Source organism: Zootoca vivipara, chromosome 13 (assembly GCF_963506605.1).
Source record: "Zootoca vivipara chromosome 13, rZooViv1.1, whole genome shotgun sequence".
Lineage (NCBI taxonomy): Eukaryota > Metazoa > Chordata > Lepidosauria > Squamata > Lacertidae > Zootoca > Zootoca vivipara.
Window position 1 is genome coordinate 37777541 of NC_083288.1, and position 21331 is coordinate 37798871.

The 21331-nt window shown below is 48.9% G+C and overlaps 3 protein-coding genes across 6 annotated transcripts; 1 reads left to right on the plus strand and 2 right to left on the minus strand.

The window, feature by feature from the left end:
* Window positions 1–50: 50 nt before the first annotated feature.
* Window positions 51–6293, minus strand: LOC118095821 (translational activator of cytochrome c oxidase 1). 2 transcript variants are annotated; one of them, XM_035137090.2, is made up of 6 exons: window positions 6200–6293; window positions 5132–5389; window positions 4109–4215; window positions 3635–3765; window positions 1351–1528; window positions 51–1253 (listed from the first exon to the last, which is right to left on the minus strand). In XM_035137090.2, exons 2-6 carry the CDS (start codon window positions 5346–5348, stop codon window positions 1053–1055), a joined length of 834 nt encoding a protein of 277 aa, XP_034992981.1. In that variant the 5' UTR covers window positions 5349–5389; window positions 6200–6293; the 3' UTR covers window positions 51–1052. The 2 variants fall into 2 exon arrangements, with proteins under 2 accessions (XP_034992981.1, XP_034992982.1); XM_035137091.2 differs by lacking the exon at window positions 6200–6293 and adding an exon at window positions 6150–6186.
* Window positions 6294–7935: 1642 nt separating this feature from the next.
* On the plus strand, window positions 7936–14531 carry LOC118094505 (zinc finger and SCAN domain-containing protein 31). 2 transcript variants are annotated; one of them, XM_035135013.2, is made up of 5 exons: window positions 7936–8022; window positions 9616–10531; window positions 12112–12229; window positions 12440–12917; window positions 14300–14531. In XM_035135013.2, the coding sequence occupies exons 2-5, from the start codon at window positions 9740–9742 to the stop codon at window positions 14313–14315; spliced, it is 1404 nt and encodes a 467-aa protein (XP_034990904.1). In that variant the 5' UTR covers window positions 7936–8022; window positions 9616–9739; the 3' UTR covers window positions 14316–14531. The 2 variants fall into 2 exon arrangements, with proteins under 2 accessions (XP_034990904.1, XP_034990903.1); XM_035135012.2 differs by having other exon boundaries at window positions 7956–8022; window positions 9573–10531.
* Window positions 14532–15544: 1013 nt separating this feature from the next.
* On the minus strand, window positions 15545–21254 carry SLX1A (SLX1 homolog A, structure-specific endonuclease subunit). 2 transcript variants are annotated; one of them, XM_035135018.2, is made up of 8 exons: window positions 21156–21254; window positions 20738–20935; window positions 20453–20661; window positions 20039–20090; window positions 19592–19912; window positions 18145–18278; window positions 17914–18001; window positions 15545–17400 (listed from the first exon to the last, which is right to left on the minus strand). In XM_035135018.2, the coding sequence occupies exons 3-8, from the start codon at window positions 20623–20625 to the stop codon at window positions 17371–17373; spliced, it is 798 nt and encodes a 265-aa protein (XP_034990909.1). In that variant the 5' UTR covers window positions 20626–20661; window positions 20738–20935; window positions 21156–21254; the 3' UTR covers window positions 15545–17370. The 2 variants fall into 2 exon arrangements, with proteins under 2 accessions (XP_034990909.1, XP_034990908.1); XM_035135017.2 differs by lacking the exon at window positions 21156–21254 and having other exon boundaries at window positions 20738–21109.
* Window positions 21255–21331: the final 77 nt, after the last annotated feature.

The window sequence follows — 21331 nt, forward strand, 5'->3', positions numbered from 1 at the left end:
GTCAAAACTCCTTAGTCCCACTTCTACTCTATGCAACAGAACCAGAAGGCTACAGCAAACACAAAACTTTAATTAGCTTTCTCCAAACGGCAGGCAACACTTGGGATAAAGACATGAACCGTGGCTTGTTGAACACACCATTTTCTGCCTCTTTACAACAAATGTCTTCCAAGGCAAAATACATGTGAGCTTTCAGGCTGCTTCCACCACACTTAAAAACATGACACCTGCTTTCAGCCTCGTTCTGCTTTGCAGCCTTCCTCTCTTACAAAATGGACAATGTTATCAAAGGTTTTTGCCCTTGCAGGGCTATTGAGCAACCACACACCTCCAAACAATGCCTGAGAAAACAAAAGTCCCATTTGGGCATTGAGTCAAGTGAGGGGTAGTGAGGCATCCAGTAACTATGCCAGGCATCCCTAAACTGCAGCCCTCCAGATTTTTGGCCTACAACTCCCATGATCCCTAGCTAACAGGACCAGTGGTCAGGGATGATGGGAATTGTAGTCCAAAACATCTGGAGGGCAGAAGTTTGGGGATGCCTGAACTATGCCATTGCTGGCTCATGAATAACCTCAATTCATTGGCCTTTCCTGGGTCATCCATAAGACTAAAAGTCCATGGACCTTGCTTCAGTCCTGGAACTCCAGAGAACGTTGCGGCTTCAAGAAGGAGGCCTTTGTAGTGAACACTCCTTGGATTTTTCCAGCAGAAGAAGTGTGCAAAGCAGGGCCAAAATCCAACCTTGCCAGAGTGCTCACTTGACATCCACAGCTGCTCGAGGGCCCATTAGATTTGCTCACAGTGTGGGCCTGCCTTCAGGCAAGGTACCATTAACTACGAGAGAAAAGTCCAGCAGGGGAGACGAGTGGAAGCCTCCGCAGCACAGTAACCCTCATTCCTGGCTGCCACCCTTAACAGCTCAGAAAAAGCACCTCAGATTTGACCTTGCAGCAAAGTTTCTGACATGGTGCACATCACGCCACAGCTTATAACAGTCTTCTGCCGCTCCCACTGACGCCGAGAGAGGTTCTCCAGGGAGGCTCACCAATCTATGCAATATTGTCGTACACGCGGACGACATCCAGGTTGTTCCGCAGAGCCTCCAGCAGCTGCAACGCCTGACCCATCTGCTCGTCCGATAACTGGGCGCTGAAGGTCGGGATGAACTCAAAGCCGGCAGAGACAGTACAGAGGCCCAGCGAGTTGAGCTTTTCACGGACCTGGTGCAATGTTGGCACAGCGCAAACGAACTGGGCAGAAGGGAGCAAAAGAAGAAAGGCATTCAGCCACAAACGCTTTGCAGACTTGAACACGGTAGTGCAGCTGCATCAGAAACCTGCCTCTCACCTTCAGAAGCATCTTCTCGTTCTCATCCTCCTCCTCTTGGACGTCTTCCGCTCCAGCCTCAATAGCCAGCTCTAGGGCCTGGTCCAAGGTGACGGTGCTGCCGGACCGGTTCTCGCTGCTCACCGCGACGACGCCCTTCTTCACAAAGCTATGTTGAGCCCCGTCAACAAGTTGTCCCCTGCAGGGAACACAAAGTGGGGGGCAGCAATCCGCCCGCCCCAGCACAGACATTAAGTGATAGTGAACCACAAGATCTAAGACTATAATAAGACGTTCTAAACTAGAAGCAGTGTGGGAATACAGTTTGCTGAGAGGCTGCATATAGAACTAATGCCTGACGTGCAGGCCGCAGTCTTGTATCATTATTTAACCATGTTCTTTCCAGAGAAATCAGGTTCCTACAGTCCCACCTCCAACTTACTAGAGTACATTCCTCTCCTCCCAGAGAGAAACTGAAAAAAACCTCAACCAAAACACCCCTTATTGCAGGCTTCCCCAACCCAGAGACTTCAAAGTACTTTAATAATAATAATAATAATAATAATAATAATAATAATAATAATAATAATTTATTATTTATACCCCGCCCATCTGGCCGGGTTCCCCCAGCCACTCTGGGCGGCTTCCAACAAAATACTAAAATATAGAAATCCATCAAACATTAAAAGCTTCCCTAAATAGGGCTGCCTTGAGATGCCTTTGGACTACAACTCCCATAAGCCCCCGTCAAAGCAGTCATGCTCGCTGGCAGCAGATGGTAGCTGGAGTACAAAATGTCTCAAGGGCATCAGGTTGGGCAAGGCTGGCATTTTGACACACACTGAACGCCAAAAGCCCCAGTCAATACAGCCAAAGGTCACAGGTGGGAGTTGTGGTCCAACAACAGTAGGAGAGCCATGGCTTCCCCTTCCTTGCTGCAGCCCAATAGGCAGCTGGAAAAACCACATCCTCTGGCCATGTTTGGGTTCTTTTAAAATAAAAATAATAATAATTATTTATAATAATTAGCGGCTTCCAACAGAATATTAAAAGCACAATAAAAAAAAATCAAAATTTTCCCTAAACAGGGCTGCCTTCAGATGTCTTCTAAAAGTCAGATAGTTGTTTATTTCCTTGACATCTGGTGGGAGGGCGTTCCACAGGGCAGACGCCACTACCAAGAAGGTGCTCTGCCTGGTTCCCTGTAGCTTCACATCTCGCAGTGAAGGAACTGCCAGAAGGCCCTTGGAGCTGGACCTCAGTGTTCGGGCCAAATGATGGGGGTGGAGACACTCCTTCAGGTATACTGGGTCGAGGCTGTTTAGAGCTTTAAAGGTCAGCACCAACACTTTGAACTGTGCTCGGAAACGTACTGGGAGCCAATGTAGTTCAACGGCCACTCCCAGTCACCAGTCTAGCTGCCACATTCTGGATTAGTTGCAGTTTCCGGGTCACCTTCAAAGGTAGCCACACGTAGAGCGCATTGCAGTAGTCCAAGCGGGAGATAAGGAGAAGAAGAAGAGAAGAGTTTGGATTTGATATCCCGCTTTATCACTACCCGAAGGAGTCTCAAAGCGGCTAACAATCTCCTTTCCCCTCCTCCCCCACAACAGACACTCTGTGAGGTGGGTGGGGCTGAGAGACTTCAGAGAAGTGTGACTAGCCCAAGGTCACCCAGCAGCTGCATGTGGAGGAGCGGAGACGCAAACCCGGTTCCCCAGATTACGAGTCTGCCGCTCTTAACCACTACACCACACTGATAACCAGAGCATGCAACACTCCAGCAAGACAGTCTGCAGGCAGGTAGAGTCTCAGCCTGCGTACCAGATGGAGCTGGTAAACAGCAGCCCTGGATACAGAAACTTCCTCACATGTTCCCCATCATGTAGAGATGGGGTGGGGAGAGCAAGGATGTGCTGTCCCCACCACCTCTGTCCTGCCCCTGATATCCCAACCCCATGGCCCTCCAAGCACTGGGGTTGAATGTTTGCAGCTGCAACACTGAAATGCATGGGGAGTCTGCCTGAGTAGAAGAGCCATTGGAGGTTGAGCCCCAACAAGTAAGAGGGTGGGACAGTGAGGAACATGGAGGAGAAGGAGCAGCCAACATCTGCTGCCCACCATCGCCGTATGATGGGGAATGCTTGAACTTCTCCAGTCCGAAGGGAATCCAGAAAAGCCACACTGTGACCATCGGGAAGCAAATAATCCAGAACCCTCTCCTCCAACCCAGTAAGACCCTCTCAAGCACTGCAAGCCAGGGGTGGCCCCCACCCCCAGCTGACCACTTAACCCCCATACTAACCCGTGTTTGTTCAGAAGATGCCGGATATCATTAGAGGACCTTTTCGCACTGTCCGTCAGTATCTCAATTAGTAGGGTGCAACCACCAGGGCCTCGCACCCCATACAGCAAGTAGGACGATTTGATTTTTTCCTACCGAAAAAGAAAAGTTGAAAAGAACAGTAAGTTGCGTCTTGAGGGACAGACACACACATACACACAGATGATGGGAGTTGTAGATCAGCGCCATGTGGAGAGTCAAAAGGTATTCCACTACTACTACTACTAATTTAAGTTGTGGGCAAGGGCAGTTTGGGTACACAAAGGATGGTGAGTGACACAGACCAACCAACCCCTTTCCAACCACTACCATTTCCTTGTTACCCCGCCAGACACACACACACACACACAACTTTCTCACAACTTTCTCCGCTCTCACAAAAGAGGTGGCAGAATCCGCATCTGCACCCTGGCTCCAAACAGCTCAGAAACGTACCGCGCAGGTGAGTGCTGCTTCGATGGAGGCCTTGGGCATGCTCTTGCTGCGGCACTGCTCAATAATATTGGCGAGATTCGTGTTCAGTTCCGGGTTGGGTCCACCATCTGGCAAAGACAATGCAGGAAGACAGCAGATTACCCTTAAACAAATGGTTTATCATAAAAAGTTATCTCGCTTCGTAGAATGATGGGAACACAAGAGGGTCTTTGTCCTGAAGCGTTTACAATCGAAAATTCAGCGTAAGGAAGAAACACCATGGACAGAATACCGTAATTGCCACACACAGGAAGAACAAGGGTGTAGTTTGAGTGCCTCGCTTGTAGTCTATAAATCCTTTAATGTGCCAACATGAATAGAAGATGTTAATATTGCAGCTGTTGTATAAGGCAGTGTTTCCCAACCAGTGCACCTCCAGATGTTTTGGGACTACAACTCCCATCATTCCTGACCACTGGTCTTGCTAGCTAGGGATGATGGGAGTTGTAGTCCCAAAACATCTGGAGGCACACTGGTTGGGAAACACTGGTATAAGGGATTATTATTTTGACTGGAAAGTAATTGAAATCAGTAAGATTTTGGAATGCACAAATAAAGAAAATCATCAAACCATCAAATCTAGTACGCGGGCGGCCACCTAAATTATATAATTCAGTATTTGAATGATTGGTATTAGTAATGGTATTATAATTTGCTGTTGTTATAATGAGGCTATTATTGGACTGTAGTTGAAATTTTTTAAATATCGGGGTGGGGGGGGAGAAAAAGAAAACTCAGCATAAGGGAGGGGAATGTAGCCTACTGCATTCTGTATAAATCTTGGGAGCTAGGGAACAGGAACTGCGGGGATGGCCACTGACCAGATTGGCTGCTCCAAGTATGTGGGCAAAGCTGGGTTTCACCCTGCTTGCCAGAGACCGGTGGCACACTTGCCACGCAGCAAGCGGAAACATGGGAGCCTAGCTGTGTGCTAGGAATCTCCAGTTCCATTGCAGAATAGCAAGAGAAATCCTGCCGCTGTACCTCTTACAGCCAGTCGGATCAACATGGAAAGTTTCTGGAAGAGACGGGCCCGAGCTTCGTCCTTCGGACCCTTAATATTTTTGACCTTGGACCATTTGTTGTGTCCGGCGAAGGCAGCGCAGGAGGTGTGGACAGCGCGATGCGGGTGGTCCAGTAACATCAGAAGGTGTGGCCGGAAGAGGACCCGCATCCTCAGGAGACTGGAGCCTACAGACATGGCTTGGATGGGACGGAAGAGGTTCTGTCTTGATGTTCAATCTTGGAAACAAATAGGAAATAAAATGACCGTTGTGATATGGAAATGCAGAGCACTGGAAATGCAGTTTTGAAAATGGCTCATTTTGAGGATGGAAAATAAGAATCCTACAAAAAACACACACCCCACAATCCATCAATATAATCCACTGGAACATTGCTGAATTGCTACGGTAAATTCTGAAACCCACTCAAAAGCCATGAAATAAATGGGAACTGGTTCCTAAGGTTCCTAAGGATCTCCCCTTACACGACAAGGAGACGAATGCAGAGTTCACCGGCTCCCAACAGAACTCAGCAAACACACCTTGTGTAAAAAAAAAAAGAGTGCTGGTTTATAACTTTCTCATATTGAGTGTTTTTAGCTTTCCTTTCCCCACTATTCATGCTTAATTTTCCTCCAGATTGTTCAGCATTGGAGAAAACATTCACAGAACTCCGCAGCGAAAAGTGGCCAGTACAGAAGGTTAAACGTGTTAAGGTTACGAGCCTCTTGAAAAGGGCAGACACAAAAATCACACGCATCCATCTTTTATCGGGAATAATCGACGATCTCTGGTTCTACACTCGCAAACACAAAATGTAGATTGCAATTAATTTAATTCATAAGCATTTGCACCGAAAGACAGAAGGAAGAGTGGGATCTACGCTTGATTGTGACTAGTCTAGACTCTAGTGTGTCAGAAGAACTAATCTGCGATTCACTGCTAATGAACCCAGGAGTTCTGGCTGCCATCATGTACTACAGTATACAGTATTTTACCCATGAAAGCCCCCCACCATTTCCTCTTCCACGCGAGGGTCCCAACTTACAGAGGAATAGCTGCAGCAGCGTCATGGAACTCCCCGGCATTCTTCCTGCAATAGCTCCGCCCACAGAGAGGCGGTACCTGATATTAACTCTTTCCTCTCGAGCCCCTTGGTGGGCAAACGATTCCTGGACTTGATGACCCTCATGGTCCCTTCCAACTACGATTCTATCCTCCCTCAGCCGTGCCTTTATCAGATATTTATTTTTAAATTAGACACATGCAAGGTCTAAAGGTGTGGATAATAATCTCATGTCTAGTTTGGCCTCAAAGCACTTGGAAGTCTGGAAAAACCGAATGGATTAAGTGTATGTATGTGTATGTATATATATATATATGAAGTGCAAAACAGAAATAAACTGTCGGATGCATCCAACGGATTAAGCACCTTTTTGGAGTGTTTCAGCAGTGTCCATTACTGGCAAGTATCATTTCTTAAATGGGCTGGAATGTGAAAGTTGTTTGGGACAACCAGTACACATTGTCAGGGGTTCGGGTGACAAGAAGCCCACGAGGGAGAAATGCTATTCAGTTGACATTTAAAGACAAACCGAGGTAATTTGCACTTTCCAAAATGATACGTGAACCAAAACACAGCCATCCTTCAAAATTTGGACTTCTCTGCAGTACATTTATCCAGCCAGGTGTCTGTACAGAAATGCATAAACTAGGGTAAACTGTGAGTAAAAATGCATAGAAGTGTGAAAACGACATCCTGTACAAAAAATGCATTCCAGATTCCAGAAGTATACACTATGCAGAAGTATGGTGTCCAGATCAAGTGAAGAAGTAGTACCACTCTATTCTGACTTGGTCAGACCTCACCTGGAATACTGTGTCCAATTCTGGGCACCACAATTTAAGATGGATATTGACAAGCTGGAAAGTGTGCAGAGGAGGGCAACCAAGGTGATCAAGGGTCTGGAAACTAAGCCTAATGAGCAGTGGTGTCCAAAAATTTTTCAAAGAGGGACAGATTTGATGAAGTGAAGGGCCTTGAGGGCCGACCAAAGTTGTTAACCTTTTTTTAGGATTGAAGTTGTTGAGAGTAGGACTCGAACCAATGGCTTCAAGTTGCAAAAAAGGAGATTGCGACTAAACATTCAGAAAAGCTTTCTGACAATAAGAGCTGTTTGACAGTGGAACGGACTCATAGGAGAGTTGGTGGACTCTCCTTCCTTGGAGGTTTTTAAACAGAAATTGGATGGCCATCTGTCATGGATGCTTTAGCTGAGATCCCTGCACTGCAGGGGGTGCACTTGATGACCCTCGGAGACCCGTCCAACTCTAAGATTCCACGATTCCATTTGCAAATATTGCTTTACAAAAACGTGCAGGTGAGGCAAGATTGCACATAGGAACGTTATTAGGAAAATTTCACCCTAAGAATGCTGATGGGTTTTCATAAAGACTTTAAAACAAACAAAGCTGCATGTGGAAATGTGAAGAGCTGAACTTCAGGCCGGAAAACGAGAAACTGAGAGTACCCAAAACAGACACGATTCGCCCATCCTTAGCCAAGTCAACTTCAGCACAGAAGCTGCTAGCCGTATGCGGAAATACTCGAAGGGTTAAAAAATCAAAAACAAAGCCCCTGAGCCTAGAGAGGCTCCGAGAGACCCGAAGAAGGGGATGCAAAATGCTACGGCACTTTCCCGTTCCGCCCAAAGTGGAGAAGGAACTGAAAGTGGCTTTTGGTCCCCCTCGCGCGCCGCCCCGCCCCCCCGCCCCTGTTAGAGCAGCAGCAGCAGCAGCAAAGCCAGAGAGGCTGCGCAGTGCGAGCCTCCAGATGTGGGTGGAGAGAAGCTGCCAGGAGGGACGCAAAAGGTAGGAAGAGAATCATTTCCTCCCTCCGAGGGCCACGTGGTCCCCCTTCTGCTCCGGAGTTTTCTGCTCCCTGGTTCGGGCGGGGGGCGAGGAGGGGACCGTGGGGGTTGGGATCACACCTGGACTAGGGCTACCTGCTTGCCCTTGCAAATGCACACATGACACACTCTCTTCCTTGCTGTCTTTGGAAGGCTGCTGAAAGATGACCTGACACGCGTTTGTACACTCCCTTTTCGTAGATCCAGCCTGGACTGTATATCATTCTACAGTACTGTATAGATATATATGCTCGCGTGCACACACAGAGAGCGAGAGAGAGCGCAGAATGAGGTGGGATCATTTCCTGGCATGGTCCATCGAGATTTCGCTGTACTACGAAGGACCGGTCGGTGGAGTGTGCCCTTTTTTAAACTTGCACGTTGAGTCAAGGGCACCACCTGCTCCCTGCAGATCAAGAAATTGAAGCATCTTAGTTTTTTGTTTTTTTAGCCTAGCTCACTCTGTCTCGGTTGTACTAGTGTTTTTTTTTTTTTACTGTAGGAAGTTTCTGAGGCAGCAATGCCTTGGCCCACGGGGGTGGGAGGTGGACCTATCACCAGGCTGGCCACTGTGGGAACAGGATGCAGACTAGATGGGACATTGGCCTGATCCAGCAAGGGCCTTCTTGTGTTCTTATCCTATTCCAGCTCCTCTCAGAACAGCTCCCTAACATTGTACTGTATACATTTTGTCGGATCTGACTTTTCTTTCTTTTCTGTAGAAGTGTTTATCCATTTTCACTTCTTTTTTCATTTTCTTGTTCCCTACCACTATAGAATTTTGCATGTTTATCGGTTTATAGATAATAAAAATAAATAAATCAGCAAACAGCCCTTCCACCCAGCTGCATTGAAAGCGAAAGATAAAATACAGTAGTTAGGCCCACTTCATCAGTCTTGAGTCTGTGACCAAGTGCAACTTGGTAGTAGATATTATTTATTGCATTTATATCCCGCCATTTTCTCCAAAGAGCTGTAGATGGTCGCATACATGGTTCTTCCCTTCCTCAATTTCCATGACAACCCTGTGAGGTGGGTTAGGCTGAGAGGCACTGACTGGCTCAAGGTCACCTCACCCAGTGAGGTTTATGACCGAGTGAGAGGATTTGAACCCTGGCCTCTGAAGTCCTAGTCAGACACTCCAGCTACTACACCACACTGGACTAAGCACTTAAATGCATAAAGCATTTTTCTATATGGCTTCCATCTCATTTAAATGCTCTTATCAAGTAACAGTGCATGGATAGTGGTTGTGTCTGCACCAGATGCCAAGATGGCTGACCACCATATATAATAACTAGCAGGTGTTGTTGGAAGGGCAAACATGGTTATCAACTTGTATTTTACTTTATCTGAGGGATCTTGTGGTATTGTCAGCCATGCCAGGGATTGTGGTTCCCCCCCCCTTCCTTGTGCACCTGGGGACAGGAATATTAGATGGGGTGAGAATAAAAATGGAACAATTTTCAGATGATCGGTCCTGGGCTAAGAGTGTTCCACTTTTCATGACAGGACAATGCCTTCGCTGCCTCACCACAGATTATTCTAACCGCAGGCCAAGTCAAGAGATTGAGAGGCCTTTCTCCTCAGCGTGAGAAACTGAAACCAAGAGAAAGCAGCCGCTGCAGCAGCAGTCTCTTGAGAAGCAAAGTGGCCAAACTTCAACGCCCACTCCCAAAATGGCGGCTCCCCAAGGAGAAATGGCAGACCTGGGACTCCCATTGCCGGTTCGAGTCAAAATGGAGGCCCAGAGCCAAGCAGCGAGCGCTTCACCAGAAGGAAATGGGAAATTCTCCAGCGTAAGCCCCGGTGGCGCTGCTGAGGAGCTAGCGAGAGGAGCGTCTGTGCCCAGGGTGAAGCAGGAGCTGGCAGAGGAGCAGCCTCAGAGCTGGGATTGCCAATGGCAGCGGCTGTTGGAGGTGGTGCCCACTCCAGTGGCGTCCTCAGTGCGGGACAACCCACAGTTGCCTCCTCTGTCCCAGGGGGGCAGCACCGAGGCCTACCTGGCCACCTTTGAGCGAGTGGCCGATGCTTCTCAGTGGCCTAGAGAGGAGTGGGTAACTCGACTTGTGCCCGTCCTCAGTGGCCAAGCCCAGCAGGCCTATTTTGGTTTGGATGCGAAAGACAAGGGTGACTATGGGAAGGTGAAGGTGGCCATTTTGAGGCTGGACAGCTACATGGCCACAGAGGCCCATCGCCAAGGCTTTCGGCACTTCTGTTACCAGGACACCGAGGGGCCACGAGGAACGTGCCAGCAGCTCCAGGAGCTTTGCCACCGTTGGCTGAGGCCTGAGAGCCAGACCAAGGAGCAGATCTTGGACCTGCTGATCCTGGAGCAGTTCCTTGTCATCCTGCCGCAGGAAATGCAAGACTGGATCAGGGAACGTGGGCCTGAGACCTGCGACCGGGCCGTGGCTCTGGCTGAGGAGTTTTTGCAGGAGCAGCAGGAGACTGAGAGATGGGCCCAACAGGTAAGGGATGTAATCTTCCCTGGTCTTTTCTGGGGGTGCTGAGAAGGTCTCATGGGTTTGCAAACAGGAAATTGAATTCTGCCTAGCAGGAAGGGTGGGGATATTTCACTAAGGGGCTAATCAGCCTTTCATAGTCCAAGAACAGTGTGAAAAATAGGCACGAGGGTGCATGTCATCTTGAGAATTGCCCTGGAAGATTCCATATTTCCCTGAATACAGTGGAACCTCGGTTGTCGAACGTAATCCGTTCTGGAAGACCGTTTGACTTCCAAAACGTTTGAGAACCGAGGCGCAATGAGCTGTCAGCAAAATCCATTGAAAAAATGGGTAAATGCGCCACAGGAGCCGTTTGACTTCCGAGGTGCGTTCGAAAACGGAAGCATTCACTTCTGGGTTGTTGGCATTCGAAAGCTGAAACGTTCGACTTCCGAAGCATTTGACAACCGAGGTTCCACTGTATATGTACTTTTAAAAAAATACCTACAAAGTAACGAGTAACAGCAGATATTGAATTTTTTGCCTCTAAAAGCAGCGTAGATTGTGTGTGTGTTGGATGCACAGGAGACCAATTATAAATCCGCTGTAGCCCCATGTGGCCAACACAAAGTGGGCTGTGGTTTCATCTAAAAGTGGGAAGGTTATGCCTCACCACAGAATTGGGGGGGGGGGTGGAGCTTGTCAACAAACTCTGTCCATATACTAGCTGTGGTGATTGCATCACACACTGCCAGCCTCTTGAGGCACAGCGACTGCAGGTCTTTTCTGGTTTCATTCCCGACAAGGCTGCCGCTCCACTTTCCCTCGTCCAGTGTTTCTGCTCTGATCGAGAAAGCTCTGTGTATTCTGTATGCACCCTGGCTGCTTGTTGTTTAGTCGTTTAGTCGTGTCCGACTCTTCGTGACCCCATGGACCATAGCACGCCAGGCACTCCTGTCTTGCACTGCCTCCCGCAGTTTGGTCAAACTCATGTTCGTAGCTTCGAGAACACTGTCCAACCATCTGGTCCTCTGTCGTCCCCTTCTCCTAGTGCCCTCCATCTTTCCCAACATCAGGGTCTTTTCCAAGGATTCTTCTCTTCTCAAGAGGTGGCCAAAGTATTGGAGCCTCAGCTTCACGATCTGTCCTTCCAGGGAGCACTCAGGGCTGATTTCCTTAAGGATGGATAGGTTTGATCTTCTTGCAGTCCATGGGACTCTCAAGAGTCTCCTCCAGCACCATAATTCAAAAGCATCAATTCTTCGGTGCACCCTGGCTACTAGCACTTATTTATTCACATCCTTCAGATGATATTATTGTTATTATATATCCTGCCTTTCTCCCGAAACCGTACATGGTGGTCACCGCCAACATTTGTATGGGAAATCTCACCACTTGGGCACAGGGAGTCTTGACCACGCTTTCTTTTTTCTTCTGGCGAAACATTTCACTTCAAACCCATGCAATTGAAACTTATCTTTGTGCACCCATAATGGCTAGAAACCTGACTTTGTTAAATACAGAAGCTGAGCTTCTATGGGCGCCACTCGGCATCCGTTTCCGCGCAAGCTAAATTCAACCATTTCCCGTTCTGTTCCTTTCAGATAACGGTGCCGATTGAGATGGTTATTGTAAACTCCCCCATTGTAGACCTGTCGGACTCGACACAGAGACATCTTCGCAGGGAAGCCAAACCAGCTGACGAGGATAACAGCTTGCAAGGTAATTGCAGCAGGGAAGTGCCTCGGAAGGATGGCTTTTCCACTTTTGTAGGATTAGGTTTCTGCAATACAGCGCCCTTTAACAAACTGCAGTTCCCAGGAGCTCTGCTTGGCTCTCCTTTCTCAGGACTGAGGCTGAGATCGCCAGCATGCAGAGCATGGCATGTTGGTGCCTCTACCCCAAACGCCCCTCTCTCTTTTCTCCCAACAGAAAGCTACTTTGCAAGCAGAGCTGTGGCCAAGGAGCTGCACCAGCCCGCGGTGGAGGAGCCGGGAAGGAGAGCTCCGGGGGGATTCGGGGAGGCTGTTTTCCCAAGAGGCGACCCTAGAAGGCCGCACGGGAGCGAGCGCGGTGTGGGGATGCAGCAGAAGGGGGGCTGCCTCTCGGTCCGGGTCATCAAGGACAGGGGGCTCAGAGGGGTCCTCGCCGACCCAGAAGCGAAGCGCCACCTGTGCAAGGAGTGCGGGAAAAGGTTCCGCAAGAGGTGGGACCTCATTCGGCACGAGAGGATCCACACGGGCGAGAAGCCCTACCAGTGCCCAGAATGCGGGAACAGCTTCAACAGGAACACGACCCTCACGAAGCACCTCCTCGTTCACTCAGGGGAGAAGCCCCACCAGTGCGCTTACTGCGGGAAGAGATTCACACGGAGGTCGCACGTCGTGAACCACCAGAGGCGTCATTCGTGGTAGGAGCTGCCTTCCGTTCCTCTTGTGGGGGTGGGGGTGGCCCACCTTTAGGTGGATGTGTGCCAGTAGAAAGGAAGCATTATTATTATTATTATTATTAGTAGTAGTAGATTGCAGGGCAGTTCACAACATAAAAGCACAATATAAAAAACACAAAATACGTAATAAAACTAACAACAGCCTAATAATCCCACCCACCCACAATGCCAAAGGCATTGATGTCAATCAGCCAAAGAGTTGGTGGAAGAGGAATGTTTTTGCCTGGCACCTAAAGGTGTATAATAAAGGCACTAGCCGAACCTCTCTGGTGAGAGCATTGCACAAACAGGGAGCCACTGCAGAAAAGGCCCGTTCTTGTGTTGCCACCCTCCGGACTTTCATGGAGGAGACACACGAAAAAGGGCCACAGAAGATGATTTCAGGGTCCTAGTAGGATCATATGGAGAGAGGCAGTGCTTGAGGTATTGCAGTCCTGAGCCGCATGAAGAGGGTGGGCTGAGAAACCTGTTTTGACTGTTGGTTGTTAGGAGAGACCCCTGTTCCCCTCACAGAGCTGCAATCCCCAGAGTGGTGTAACAGTCGCTTCCTCTTCCCAGGGAGTGTTGGGAATTGTAGCCCCATGAGACGAGTAGGCCTTATCTAACAACTCTCAGAAAACCCTTTTAAAAACTACAGTTCCCAGGTTTCTTTTGGGCAAGCCATGTTACTTTATTGGCATGATACTGCTATCAATTGATGGTGCAGATGGGGCCTATGTTCAGCTGTGTGTATGTGCTTGTTTACATGTGGGCGAACATTCCGGCAAGCCACCCCTCCCTTTGTATTCTGAAGTGGTAGAACCCAGGAGCGTCGGTTCCACACTTTCTGCGTTCAAACTCAGCCTGAATTAGGGATAGCTCAGTCGGTAGAGCATGAGGCTCTTAATCTCAGGGTTGTGGGTTCGGATCCCACGTTGGGCAAAAGATTCCTGCATTGCAGGGATTTGACCCTTGTGGTTACAGTTGCCAGACTCAATAGAGGACAGGACTTCTGTGCCTTTAATTGCCCTGCTCTCTTTTGAGTCTGGAAACCTTAAAGAGAAACCAGCAGACCCTTTGCTTGGAAATTAAACAAAGGGTCTGCTGGTTTCTCTTTAAGGTTTCCAGACTCAAAAGAGAGCAGGGCAACTAAAGGCACAGAAGTCCTGTCCTCTATTGAGTCTGGCAACCCTAGCCCAAGGTCATCCAGGGAGCTTCATGGCTGAGTGGGGATTTGAACCCTGGTCTCTCAGGTTTTAGTCAGACACCAACCGCCACACTGCATTGGCTGTCATTATGGACCAAATTGACAAGAAATGAATTTTTGGTTTCTTACGATAACACACCACCTCATTTTGTTGCAGCCAAGGAAGGTCTTGACGAAGTCCCCGCTGTCTCCTGTTGGTGCGACAGATTTGAGCAGAGAGCAAGGGAATTTACTCCTGTATCCAGAGGCGAAGAGGCTGCAGCCGAGTGTTTGCGCTGGGAGGCTCGGAAGGCAGGCTATGCTGTTGGCAGAGGGGTGGCTTCTAGAGCATTTGTTGCTTGTGTGCATCTCGAATCTGATGATCAATGGATGTCTGAGGGCAAGCAGCTTCCAGGGGGTGGGGAGGGGTGGGGGAGAAGGGTCTGTACTATCCGTTCTGTCATTTGGCGAAGTCGTGAAACTGTGGGAGCATCTTAAGAGAAAGGAAAACTATCCATTGTCATTGGATCCAGAAAGGCAGCCCTGGGTCAGGTTTCATCTATTTATTTAACGTTATCATGGGATTACTTGCTGGAGCTGAAGGTAGAATATGTATCGGGACATGGGCAGGATTCTGAGCGCAAACCAGCAGATGCCACTGGGAGGACTGCAAATTTTGAGCGTCTCACTCAACGTTTTTGTATCCAAGCAAGCTTTGCCAAGTCAGGAGTACACTTTCAGCACTTTGCTGTACCCATGCCTGAAACTGACTGTTCACATTGTGGCAACAGGCTGAAGCTGGAAGGTACAGAAGGGAAGAGTTTCCCATGTGTATCTGGGTGGCCACTGTGAGAACAGGATGCTAGGTGAGAGATTGGCCACTGGCCTGATTTAGTAGGCGCTTGTTTTGTTCTTAAGCATTTAAAAGGCAACCCCAACAAGCAGGAGCATGTTGGGCTCGCAAAAGTGATGCCTGCAATGGAGCCCAGGGGGAAATAGGGTACAGCCTAACTCATGTAAAACTCCAAGCCTTGAGCTGGAAATAGGATTGCCAACTGACCAAGAAAAGCACTGGCCAAATGTGCTCTTGTGCCTTTATTAGTTGCTCTAGGTGCATAAAATCAACCAGCTTCTCAGCATGGGGATAACACTACCAGTTGTGAATATCTACACCAGTGTTTCTCAACCAGTGTGCCTCCAGATGTTTTGGGACTACAACTCCCATCATCCTAGCTAGCAAGACCAGTGGTCAGGAATGATGGGAGTCGTAGTCCCAAAACATCTGGAGGCACACTGGTTGAGAAACACTGATCTACACATCTTGAGGCTGTTAAAGGCTTACAAGTGCAGCGGCTGGTCGAAAATTTGGCAGCCCAGATTGGAAAGGGAGGGCTGGATAGGGAAATAAGAAATGTCCCAGCCTCCCATTCTGGGCAATGGCTCTTGTTGCTGAACGCTTTGCAGGGTCCTGCCGTGATTCCTTGGCACGGCTTACTACTTATGCAGGATAGTGATTGTGCCCCTACAGGTTGAGTAATGCACGGTGTAACTGGCTTGGCTGTCGGTGGTGTATTTTAACTTTTAACTCTTTAGAAATGGAAAATCAATGGCGCTTCTGTTTATTTAATAATTTATTTCCCAGTTTCCCAAAATGTGGTACAAAAACCACTTACAAAAAAAAAATTCAAACATTGAAAAACCAAGACATCGGTTCTAATAAAACCTGGCAACAGTTGCTGTTGTTCCCTAAGCAGGATGCCTCTTGCTATTCAAGGCTCTCATAGTCCTGTTCTATCAATGGTTGCAATTCCTAAAAGAGCAGAGCAGAAGCACACAGGGTTTTTTTAAAAAACGTGTTGTTTATGTGTTGGGGGGGGGGAGAGAAACTGAGCTTTCCTCTAAGTGCAATATTGGATCTTGTTTAAAATAGCACAAAATAGACGCAGGCGTAAGCATTTGCAGATCTGTTCATGTGGTCATTATGGGTAATTAAGGGTTTTTAAGTTTGTTGGGGGGCTCATTTATATATGCTCTTGGGCTTTATTTTAGCCTCTTTGGGCTTTATTTTAGCCTCTTTAAGATCTAGAACTCTGATTATGCTGGGAGAAGATCACATTTTAATGGAGGATCTACTTGTTCTGAAAACACAAAGCCCATGACTTAGCGCAGATGTGCAAACATGTTGATGTCCAGACCAAAGCCACAGATTTCCTCCCTGGTCATGCCAACTGCTGGGGCTAAGCCATGGTTTGGCTTAGCATTAACATGTGAACTGGGCCTCTATAAAGCAGCTTTCAAGAATTAGTAAACATACCCTCGACATACTTTAACAGTGAGAAGTCTCTGGCTGAACTTTTCATTTCATTCACTTAGCGGCTTTAGGTGTGCCACTATTCACTGAGTCCTCTCCTTTGCAATATAGGGATAATATTAGCCTAAGGGGCGGAATTGTAAGTGCTTTGAACAGAGGAAAAAAATCATGCAAATATGAAGTACAACTATTGCCTCAAGAACCTACTGTATTTTTTGTATGGTCAAGAAACATGCCATTTCCTTGTTCAGTATGAGCACCCAGTGCAATAGGCATGATATCAAATTGTCCTAATTTTGACCACATTCCAGGGCACTAGTTGGGAGCCTGCTGTTGGACTCCATTGGCCATCAGCCCCAGCCAGCATGGCCAAAGCGCAGAGATGATGGGAGCTGTATTCCAGCAACACGTGAAAGGCCACAGGTTCCCCTCCACTACTCTTTTTCGGGTGCTTTCTCTTGTTGATCTGGCCCCGATTTGCTCTGCTCTGTCCTTTCAATGTTTTGAATGCCAGTGGCACAATTCCCACCATTGTCCCAATGCACTGGAACATCCACCCTCTGTGGTTCCCAGCCAGAAAATCCTGGAGGACGAGAGCTTTCCATTCATCTTGCAAGTCTTGATTTCTCCCACCCCTGCTTTTCTTATTTCATAGACATCCTGCTGAATCCTTCAGTCCTTTTATTTAATCATTTCACTTAAGAGAATTAATTATTTCACTTGTTAGTCGCATGATTCTGGGGCTGGAAGCTTAAAAGAGCCCAGATCCAGCCGGGGAAGAAGCAAACACAGGAGCTGATCCAGGGAAGAGGAAGAGAGCATGCTGGGATTTTCGGAAGGGTCACACAAAGTGTTGGAATTCCTGGGCACTCTTCCGCTGCCCAAGAGGATGAAAGGTCAGCCATGGACAGCTTTTGCAAAAGCACAGGACTCCTCCTTCACAGCTGCAGCTCATTAGTCCAATGCTCCTGCAGCATAAAAGGAAGGAAATGGATTAACATGCAAGGTACAACATAGCAGAGTGGAACAGGTGGGGCTTATGCCAGAGGTGATGTGGCCAAATAAAAGAGGTAGAATTTAAGTAGCACAGGCAGGAGATTAACCCGATTGGAAGGAAAGGGAGCTGGTTGGAGGAGAAAGCCTTATACAGTATGGGACAGGGATGGGCTTAAATTATGACAAGGGTGTACATCTATCTTAGGGTTTCCATGCAGCCGGAATTTCCCGGACGTAACCGGAATACTGCAGTTGGAAGCAGTGTCTGGGGGGGAAATCGCTAAAATGCCTGGTAAAATCCGGACATACGGCAACCCACGCCAGCAGTGTCGCTCTTGGCGATTTTCCTTAAAAATAGCGGACATTTAAAAATGTCCAGATTTTTAACTGTTTGAAATATGGCAACCCCAATCTATCTGCTTGAACACAATATAGTTCCCAGCACAAACTAGTCAAATATAGAAATAGTGTCTAGAGGCCTTTACCTGGGAGGAGGTGGGATCAGCTTCTAGGTTGCCGTAACAGCCTTTATGGTGACGAACCAGGTCCCCCCAGAGCACAAGATTCTTGCAGCTGGGGGAAAGGGGGAGAAAGCAGGATTTTCTCAGTGGGGTAGCTGGGGCAGGCTCAGTGCCAGCTCAGTGCCAGCATTTCAAATTCTGTCAACCTGCTCCAACCTCTTTTAATTCTGCCAGTGCGCAGGAGGAGTTGCTTACCCCGGGCATTGCCCTTCGATTGGCAGGAAGTGAAGTGGCTCTTTTTCTAGGAAAGCCCGAGACAAACAAGTCATATGAGCAGCCATGGTGCAGCCAGGGTGGAAGCAGTGCAAGGGGATGTCATTGTCACCATCCTGCAGAGGGGGATGAAATCCAAAATACAGTCCACAACTCCTTCCAGCTTAATCCCTACTCCAATAACAGACACAGGAGGAAACAGCACCAATTCCTCTCTCATAAAGGCGTACAGCAATGACTGTGTTTCCCCCCTACTGTCGGAGGCAGGGTGCCTCTGGATATCACCTGTGGTGAATCACCAGGGAGGAGAGTAGTGCTGCTGCTCTCAGGCCCTGCTTTCTGGCTTCCCATAGGCACCTGGTTGGCCATTGTGAGAACAGGACTGGACTGCATCAACCTTCGGCTTGATCTAGTAGGGCTTTTGCATTCTCCGACAGCCAGTGTGTCCTGACTTCAAAGTTCCAATTCCCCCAAATTCAAATCTCCCCCAGATGATTTCAGAAGTCTGGCAACCGACTCTCATTCCATAGACCCCACCTCTCAAACCATCCAGGAATGCCGGCTTGTAGCCCTCATTCCCCGCCCCACTCACTCCAATCCATTCTCCTGCTAAAGGAGAGGCGGGGAACCTTTTCAGCCCTGATCTTTCTCTGTCCCCCTACCTCTGCGGCCCAACTTTGACAGGTGTCAGGAGCTGGAGTCAGGGGCAGGCCAGCAATAGAACATCTGGTGCCAATGAAAAAAAAACCCAAAACAAAACAATGCAGGCCTAGTGATCACAGCAGCTCTTCCCAGTAGGTCTTGCCCCAAGGAGGCAATTGTGAGAACTGAAGGTCCCCGCCTCCCCACCACTCTCTAAGGCAGGCATCCCCAAACTGCGGCCCTCCAGATGTTTTGGCCTAAAACTCCCATGATCCCTAGCTAACAGGACCAGTGTTTGGGGAAGATGGGAATTGTAGTCCAAAACATCTGGAGGGCCGAAAACATCTGGAGGGCCGAAGTTTGGGGATGCCTGCTCTAAGGCTTCTACCATAGGTCCTTCCCCAGGAACCTGAGACTCCTTGGTCTAGTCTCTCTTTGCTCCACCCTCTTCATTCCTCTCCCTCTTCTGGGAGACCAGAAGAAAGGAGGAGACTGCCTGGCTTCTTCAGCAGCCTCCCCCCACTCTGCCTCCTGACCCCCCTCTGCTTCTGTGTCTGGACTGCTCTCTGCCACAGCCTCTTCCTGCTCACCAAGCCTTGTTACCTCTTCAGCTTCCGATATCTCCCAGTCTGCTCCCTCTTCTCCCTCTGACCACTCACAGTCATCGCACCACCACTCCCCGGGCTCTGAGCCTTCTTCCCTTCCCCAGCTAGTGCCATTCCTCTGCATCCAGCCAGTCCATGAAGACAGGTGGGTAGGATACCAAATATCCCAGACCCAGTATTACCTGGAATTTTTTCAGACAGATGCTGCAGCGTTTTGGGGTAGCCACATTCACCTCTGAAGCCTTCACCCCCTTGGTCTTGACAGCTCGGACCTGCCCAAAGGCCACCGGCATGTGTAGTGGAGGTTCCAGGCCTGCAGGGAAGTCCCTGCAATATTCCTGCTTGAGCCAGCGAATGGTGAGGGGCAGACGGCACCAAGGAGCAGTTTGGAGCATGTGGGCTAAGACACGCAGGTGGAAGTCAAACTGACGCTCCCGTGAAGTGCGGCGGGTCACGTGAGTGAGGCGGCGGGAGGAGTGTGGATGCTGCCAAGCCCACTCAAACTGCATGGGAAGGAGAGGAAATCAAAGGAGATTGCTTAGGTTTGTGGGGGACTAGCAGTTGTGGGGAAAGGAACCCCACTGCTAAAAAGGAAAAGGAAGGTGAGCAGAAATTGAGAAGGGCCTTACCCGCAGAGCAGCCACATCAGAAGGGAAACCGTGGATGATCAGCACCATGTCCCTGCAACGAGAAAGGAAGGAAAATTCGATTTCCCAGCATGCACAGCCTAGAAAGTCTAGTTCCCAGTATGCACTGAAGTCTCAAAATGGTTGGCCTAGAAAATGGACATACCGAGATGAAAGACATAGAAAAGGAAATTTTGAAAGTCATAGCTCAGTAGTAGAATACGTGCTTTACAGGCAGAAAATCCCAAGTTCAATTTCTGATATATCGAGTTAAGGCTGGCCTGGGAAAGCTCCCCTCCACCCACCAAGTATAAAACCCTGGAGAGGTGCGGCCAGTCAGTGGTCGACAACTACTGAGCTGGATAGGCCAAATGTCTGACTTTGAACAACGCTGATTCCTTGGCTAATATGCATTACCAAGGACCACGGCCGCTCGTCTTCCAAGCCCCACCGCGTCGCTTCCCGCCATTGTGCTGATTGATGCGTCGCTCGGGATTGACAGTGAAGCCGACATAGACTCGGCCATGGTAACGAGGGTTGGTGCAGTACAGAAGGTAGACCCCAAAGAAGTTGCACACTTCCACCACCATGGCGGCCGCCAAGTGCTCAAGCACGTCAGAGCAGACCTACAAGGAAGGAGAAAGCAAGCGTTAGGCGAAGAGTCCCGCTCTCTTCTAGCGGTACCTGTTGTTCCTCTCTCACCTCTGCTCTTCCTTTGCTCCAATGCCTTCCTGTTTTCCACGCCGCTCAATATAGGGCTGCCGCCTCTTATTCCTTTTCAAGAGATACTTGCAGGGCAGAAATCCAGCATCACTGCCTCTCCATGGACGGAAGACTTGGACATGTTGGGCTGCTGCTTGTCAACACAGTTCTTGGAGGAAGAGTAGCCCAACGAGGGTTCTTTATTGCCATAGAGGGGAGAGATGCACCTATTGAACATCTGCCCTAGCGCTGTATTTCCCCCAAGTATATAGTTCTGACTTTAGCATTTCCCATCATGCCCTGCGCCTTTCAAACAGAGGTCCCTCCCTTTCCCATCATGCTCCGCCTTAGCCTATCCGCAGTTTCCCATCATGCACTGCACCCCACTTTTCTGTCCCCATCTCGGTCCGCTTGCTACCTGTCAACCTTCCACCTTAGGTCCGGCTAACCGTTTCTTTTGAGTTCGGCCTCGTTTGCATTCTATTGGCTGCGGCGAAGACGTGTCGCGCTCAGGTGGGCAACCTCCCGCGAGAGGAGCGGGTGACGTCACGGGGTCTGCAGGAAGCATAGAGTTACTAAGAAAATCTTTAAGAG